This window comes from Populus euphratica, unplaced genomic scaffold (assembly GCF_000495115.2).
Source record: "Populus euphratica unplaced genomic scaffold, PopEup_1.0 scaffold189.1, whole genome shotgun sequence".
Classification (NCBI taxonomy): Eukaryota; Viridiplantae; Streptophyta; class Magnoliopsida; order Malpighiales; family Salicaceae; genus Populus; species Populus euphratica.
Window position 1 is genome coordinate 202,224 of NW_011500030.1, and position 7,367 is coordinate 209,590.

Genomic DNA, 7,367 nt, shown 5'->3' on the forward strand with positions numbered 1-7,367 from the left:
ATTTGTATACTTAAAATTCTATAAAAAAAATTACTAATTTATATATTTTATATCACGGATAAAATACAACAAAATAAAATGTTTACATTATTAATATTCTTAATTATGTATGTATTTATAATAAAACAAATAAGCACCATAGTAACCTTAAAATTTAAATCAGTCAAAATTAGAGATAGTGAGCATTACCTAACAATAAGTGGAAATGACAACAAAACACTAGCAATCTAATTTGGACATGAACCATTCCAATTAGCAAAACAATATAAAGACAAAATACAAGTGGAAGCGAGTGCGGAGAATCTATTCTCACGATAATCACGTGTAGTTTTGTCCTGAAAAATAATAATAAAATAAAACCTACCCCCTTACTTTTATAGTGTTTTTCAACTCTTGCACAGAACAAAATAATAAAATAATACAGTGTAGAAATATTCAGAGAAATAACATAATTTACAGCGTATGACATCTACAATTCACGATATAAACAAAACATTTAATAAGCAGAAAGGAGAAAAAAAATTCACAGGCTGAAACCTTGATAAGAATGTCATCATCAATATTATTAAAAAAATTTAATGAAATAAATATCATAACATTAAAAATAATTTTAAATAATTAATAAAATGGACCATACAAACTAATTTTATATTAAAATCTTGATAAAAATATTATTTATATTATTAAAAAAATCAACAAAAAAAATCTTATAATATTATAAAAACTTTAACGAATAGTTAATAAAATACACCGATAAAAGATATTAGAATTTATTTGTTTTTAGGTTGCTTATATAATTTATTTTAGTTATTATTAATAATTTTTTTAATATTATTAAATTTATTTAATCAAGATTTTTTTAATAAAATCAATAATATTACTATTAGTGTTTTAATATAATTTTTTTTTCTTTCTCCTCTCTCCTTGTTATTGTTAAATGTTGTGTTTATTGAATTTGCAATTTGAAAGAGTTTCCAATAATATCTGCGGCTTTTGAATCATGTACCATTTGTGATTCTTTAATCTGTGTAATTTTTCAATATATTTTCTACATTTTATTATTTTATTATATTTTTTTTTTGTAGCTAGGAGAAAAAAAAAAATCTCTCGCTTTTCTTTCTCGTTCTTTTATTTTTCTCTTGCCTGACTATCTCTCACTGCTCTTTGTTCAAAAACTCCTTTTGGCTTAAGGTCTGATCTTCTCGCTCGATTCAGGTACTTGCTTTCTGTTTTTACGATTTTATGTATATATATTTACGGTTTTGACTTATGTATGGATTCTTTATAATTCTTGACACGATTTGCATCTGGATTTTTTTTAAAAAAAAATTAAGCTTGGTTTAGGAGCTAACTTTGAATCCAAATTTTGGGTTTTCTTTTCTTTGCGTGCTTGAGTTTAATGGGTTCTTGTGAATTTCCTTAATTTTTGGACTTTGCTTGCATGATTTGATGATAGACAGATCTGGGCACTAGTTTTTAGTTGCTGAGAAACTAATAGAAAGAATATGGGCATAAAGACTTAGTTGCTTGAGGTGGCTGAGCCAAAAAAAAGTTGTATGGACTGTTGCTTAGTGTGTTTTGTTTTGTGGGCTCGTTCATGAGAACTGGGAATTTTAAGGTTTTGATCTATGTATCTTTTGTATTTTGTTTGTTTATAAAATTTCAAAGAGGGTGTGTGTGTGTGTTATGGTTTTCGTGTGTGGGGCACTTAAACATCTTGCTCAAGTCTTATCATGTTCCATTTCTTTTAGTTCAGGCTATATCAAAATCAAAAATCGTTCAGATTCAGTGTTTCTTGGTGATGTGAAATTAATTCCCTTTTCTGGAGTTGTCTGTTTAAACTAAAAAAGTTGCACGGCTTTCAATGCTGTTGAAAAGCATGAAATAGAAGAATTTGGATAGTTTCTATATGAAGTTCTTGTGTTTTTACCAGTTCACCATTTTGATCCCATAAAGCTTATTTTGCAATATGAACTTGGTGGGATTTAAGTGACTGTTAAATTGAGTTGGATTGATCAATAGTGTTCCATATTCAACTTCATGTCTTATTATTAGTGATTTTTATATTTCTTCTCTCCTTTTCATACCTTTCAGTCTCATTGAAACTGATTTCTCTTTCCTGTTTTGTTTCCTTGAGCAAGATCAACTTTCACCGAGGCAGGGCAGGTCATTGGGAGATTGTACTTTCTGGTTTTAGGGTAGAATGTGAAGGATAGTACCTGCAAAAGAGATTATTGGAAAAATTTGTAACTTGATCAGATTGGCATCTTTCGTTCCTGAATATGGAGGATGAGAATGGGCTTGAGCTTAGTTTGGGTCTAGGTTGTGGTGGATCATCTGCCAAATCCAAAGGTAAAAGTGGCAGCTCGTCAGATAATAGGACAGAAGAAGGTGATAGAGGCAACAAATTGGTAGATGATTTTAAAAATTTTCTTCATGGTAATACCCAGAAGCAGGATTCAAGTACTGGGTCTCAAAGAAGTGATTCAGTGAAACCTCAAGAGAAGTTCTTTAATGACCTTTCCAAGAACAATGCAGACGCACCTATTAATTTGAACAATAGGGGGCTGTGGGTTTCAAGCACTAACAGATCTGCTGACACTGATGAGGAAAAAAGATCAGACCTGGGTAACAAGCGTAAACTGTTATTTGATGATTTAAATAATCAGAAGAAGCATGAGAGAGATGCTCATCATTCTGATTTACATGACAAGAAATCACATATCTCCATAACTACAGAAGATGGCTCAACTGCTGAAAACGAAGATGTGGCAGAGTCTGAAGTTGAGGGTTCCACCTCAAGGTTGGCTTCTCACCATGATGATGGCTCCAAACAGTTTGTTGGAGTTGGTGGTCCTCCTGAGGCTACAAATGAAATTCGTGGATTTTCTGATTCAAGTGTTGTGGAGTTACAAGGACAAAGGAGGCTCAGTGGTTCTTCAGAAAATGAATTTAAGCAGGGAAACTTGAATTATGGAGTTCCATTCTCAGTCCAACCAGTAAGCATCATGAATGTTCACTCATTTCCTGTAAAGGAGTCTAATAACTCTGTTGGCTCACCCAGCACTTCAGGACATCCAATGACAGGCATGGTTCAGGTGCTGCCTACTTCAAATGGCGAGCAGCGACCTGGGAATCATTCTGTGAATCCTGGAAATTTGCCAGTTATGTTTGGCTATTCTCCAGTCCAGCTTCCGACATTGGACAAGGATAATTCCTGGGGCCTGGTCTCTCATCTTCAACAGTTCCACTCTTCCTATCCTGGCAGAGCTCCATCAAATGCAGAGAAGCAGAATGATGGGCAGAAGATTTCTCAAGGTCATTCTTCTCACTTTTTGTCGTTTCTTTTATCTTTTCCATTCTTAAAGAATATGTGGTGGAATTTCCTAATTTAGAAACCTTCTGGTGAGATTATTATGCCTTTCTTTCTATCCATCACCATGCATAGAGTCCTGACATTTCCTGCACATGATCATAATGTGATTTCCTTTTTGTGCCTATTGATGTCTTCTCTTCTTGTGTGGGAAGACAGATTGACTTGTCTGATTAAAACTATCGAAGATGTGGAAAACTGGGATATGCTGTGCCTATGCATGTTTTTGTGTAGATTGTAACTGGTGAACCAATGTCATCTTTGCATGAGACCCATATCTATGATAAGGACAATAGATTGACGAGGATATTGATTTTTCAGATTTAAACATGAAAGATTATTCTAATCGTTCTTTTCTCCCAAATTATCCCTGCTATAGACTCGTTATGTTTTGTATGTTCTACTTATTCATGGGTTGTGGATATCGATTCCATCAGCTGTTTCTGGTTGTCATTATGGTTTTAAGCCATTTTATGCTGTTGTGGCTATATGATTCAATGATTCTCTTTTTATTTAACTTTGTCATTTGCATGTAGCAGCCATGCAAGCTATTGCACAAAATTCTACTGAGGTTGCACAATTTGATGGGAGGACATTGGGACGAGCCAAACAACTAATCACAGAGGAAGGCTCCTCTTCTCATACTGAAGATGATGTGAAAGGAAGCATCATGAACTTTAGGCCAAAGGATGCACCACCTGAGCGTTCGACAGCTGAAACCATCTGTTTTGATTTTTCAGCCATAAAGCCAGGTATTGGTCCAGCAATAAAATTTGGGGGATGTGGTTCCTACCCAAATTTGCCATGGGTTTCTACCACAGCGCCTGGTCCAAATGGCAGAACAATTTCTGGTGTTACTTATAAATACAGTGCAAACCAAATCAGGATTGTTTGTGCTTGCCATGGTTCCCATATGTCCCCTGAGGAGTTTGTTCGACATGCAAGTGAAGAAAATGCTAATCCAGATGCTGGCAATGGGTTAGCTACATTCCCAAATGCCAACCCCGCCGCCTCTACTCAGAGCTGAAGTGTATCATCTTTTGCTCAACACGACCAGTGACCATTTAGTGAAGCATAATCTGGTGATGGCCTGTGTACCTCTTGTGACAGCCCTCCATACTTTCAGTATGCTTCCTCGCTGATTTATTTTCAGCTGCACTGGTTACTGCAATCAAACATTGCAGGGGTGTATGATAATCAATGTTCTTGCTTCATTTCTTCGTCTAATAGTAATGTTAAAACTATTTCAATTTAAATTTCCTTCTTTTTGTGAAGGAAAATGTGACACTCAATCTCTCGGCGAAAACCTGGTGTGGTCCTGGCTGTCGAAAGTTACATTTTTCTTAGTCAAACAACAGGATTTGAACATGGGATCCTCATTAAATGATTGTGAAAGGAACTCTTGATATTTCTCAAACATGTTTGCTTGCCTATTAAGAAGTTTGATGACGCTTGTTAGCTGTCTATCTCTGCTTATGAAGTGTCAACAAACTGTTTTTCCATTTTAAGCCCCGTATCTCATAGAATTTTGAACATGTTCATTTCAAACTCGAGGAAACAAAGTGAACTCAGTTACCATTGAAAGTAAAATTGAAGTTTCTGCACCCTGAAAAAGTCTTGTAGGTTTTCTGGCTATGGTTCCACAGATACTGATGGCTTTCTCACCGTCATAACAGCTGTAGAACATAGATTAATTTTATCAAAGAAGAATATGTCACTGATGGATTTTTTAGATATTGCTATAAACATCAAGATCCTCACCAACAAACTAATCTGTATTTTATTCTTCATGTTGGATTGGAGCAGTTGTGATGTTTTTCTTTGCTGCAGGCGGCTAAACAAAAAAGCGTTGAGAATAACCAAAATATATATGTTACCTGTAACGCTTCGTGCCTCTGACTTTTCAAGAAATCTGGCCATTATCCTCCATGTGCCTACTTGAGAAACACTGCCGGGTCTGGTGTGTCTGTGTTTATTCCTTGCAGATTGGTTTCTCCTAAAAAGGGTATGGAAAGTATGCTTTAGCAAAGACGACAATCATGTTCCTTAACAAGCTAGGTTTTCTTGACCATTTCCACTTGAGCAGAACAACTGTTTTCACCTTGACTTTATTATAATCTTAGCTTACCTCAGCATGAATATAGTCTACTAATGACAAATCAAACAGTACATGCATGTCTTGCACTTGAAAGAATAAAGAATAAAGGGAAGAGGCTGTCTTCAAGTACAATGCTTAAATTTGATGAGCTTATAATCTTAAGACTTTGATACAATATTCAACATGATTCGATGATACAATAGATCCTGACCATTGAATTTTTTGTTTTTAGCTTACCTTGTTTTTTTTTTTTACTTTTAATTTTAGTTCTAGGCTCTAATTTCAAATCTCAGCAAGATTTGAATTTAGTTCTAGGCTCTAATTTCAAATCTCAGCAAGATTTTCATAACTTTTTGTGAGGGGGTGTTTTCTTTAAGATTCTGAAATAGATAACCATGTTTTTTAGGATTTGGAGTGTCTCGGTTTTCTTCAACAATAACCATCTCTTTTCCTTTTAAATTTCTCAAATGTTTTATTTTATTTATCAACTCTAATTATTGATGCTCTTGTGCTTGTAAAATCTTTCTTGTTCTATCATATTGTTTTACAATTAATATTTTTAGATTATTAATTCTTAATTATATTGTGTTGTAGCCACTAATTTTTATTTTTATTTCAAATCTAGATGATATATAAAAGATATACTTATATATTTACTTGTGTTTTCATAAAATAAAGATTTGATTACACAATCTTATAATCGAAAAATCAAAGTTTATTTTGTTATTTTATGTGTCGCTTGTGTTATTAAGTATGTGTTATTGTGGCCTTTTCCTTAATTTCTAAGCTTTTTTGGATTTATTGACAAAATCTTTATATAAAAAAAAATATTTTAAAAAATAATACAACCACAGAACTAAAATAGCTTTAATGCAGTGAAACACCTACCTACTTGCCATCTGCTTGACTTTGTTGGCTTTCCTGCACAACAAACATTGACTTGTAAATTGCAGTAATTAATGAAGCAAATTGGAAGTGACCTCGATGGTCTTATCAACAACTGGCTTTGCGTTTCAAAGTATACTAATGATACTTACATAATATCATATATATATATAGTTTTCAATGTAAATATGGTAACAGCAACAGTTCACCTGATAAAAAACTTCATTAAATGCAGGTTAATATTAAAATTTAAAAGAGAAAATGTTAAATATAATTACAAGAAATATAACTCAATTAATCAAATTTTAAGTTTATTTTTTAAAAAATATCAATTCAAGTCTTACAAATTCCAGAGTTATTGAAAATTTATATAATTATTAATTTTAAAATTTATAAAATTAATTAAAATATATATAAATTAACTATAAATTAGCCATAAATTAGCCTGAATTTCCATGTTAGCAAATAAAAATATCACATACATTACGGTAAAGTTAATTATTGCATCATTGTATGCGGTATTGGTTACAATATATTTTAACGAATAAATTTTAATGAATAAACTATGGATGGTGTCAAGATCAACGACACCAACAAAAAAAAGAAAAAAGAAATGCACAGGAAGATGACCACCAAGGCAGCAGCCAAAACTGTTTCATAAAATTACAAGCCTCTCCACCTTGTCGTCACTACTGCATTTCAAAGTTTAAAAACTTAAACTATAATATAAAAATTGTTTATGAAATGAGGACATGTCATGAATTGCTTCGCAAGAAAACTGCCAAACTAGATAAATACCATACGCCATACTGGGGTCACTCGCACCTTTTTTATTTCATAGGACTATGCTTCTCAAGCTGCCCCATTGGCTTTGCACCCACAAGATACTCCTCCTCTAGCAGAATGCTTGCAGGAAAAACATCGAATTCTCGGAAATCATTTTTGATGCTTTGATTTTACCATGAATCAATCAAGTTTTATCACTTTGCAACTCCTAATTGTGCTCTTCCG

At 33.1% G+C, this 7,367-nt stretch overlaps 2 protein-coding genes across 3 annotated transcripts in view; both read left to right on the plus strand.

Moving 5' to 3' along the window:
* The first annotated feature begins 1,103 nt into the window (after positions 1-1,103).
* Positions 1,104-4,875, plus strand: LOC105142422 (ninja-family protein mc410). Its single transcript, XM_011050049.1, has 3 exons — positions 1,104-1,215; positions 2,142-3,318; positions 3,913-4,875. Exons 2-3 carry the CDS (start codon positions 2,283-2,285, stop codon positions 4,398-4,400), a joined length of 1,524 nt encoding a protein of 507 aa, XP_011048351.1. The 5' UTR covers positions 1,104-1,215; positions 2,142-2,282; the 3' UTR covers positions 4,401-4,875.
* Positions 4,876-7,102: 2,227 nt separating this feature from the next.
* The window catches only part of LOC105142424 (E3 ubiquitin-protein ligase ATL42), a 1,721-nt gene continuing 1,456 nt past the window's right edge, over positions 7,103-7,367 (plus strand). Inside the window, exon 1 of one of the 2 annotated variants that reach the window (XM_011050050.1) lies at positions 7,103-7,367. In XM_011050050.1, the coding sequence (XP_011048352.1) occupies positions 7,318-7,367 (50 nt within the window). In that variant the 5' untranslated portion in view covers positions 7,103-7,317. The other variant, XM_011050051.1, reaches the window with a different exon arrangement.

Bases quoted from the DNA above. Each gene is read 5' to 3' on its own strand.
- LOC105142422 (XM_011050049.1), top strand. From the start codon at position 2,283: ATGGAGGATGAGAATGGGCTTGAGCTTAGTTTGGGTCTAGGTTGTGGT. The intron at 3,319-3,912 runs GTCATTCTTCTC...TGCATGTAGCAG, and splicing joins TGGGCAGAAGATTTCTCAAG to CCATGCAAGCTATTGCACAA.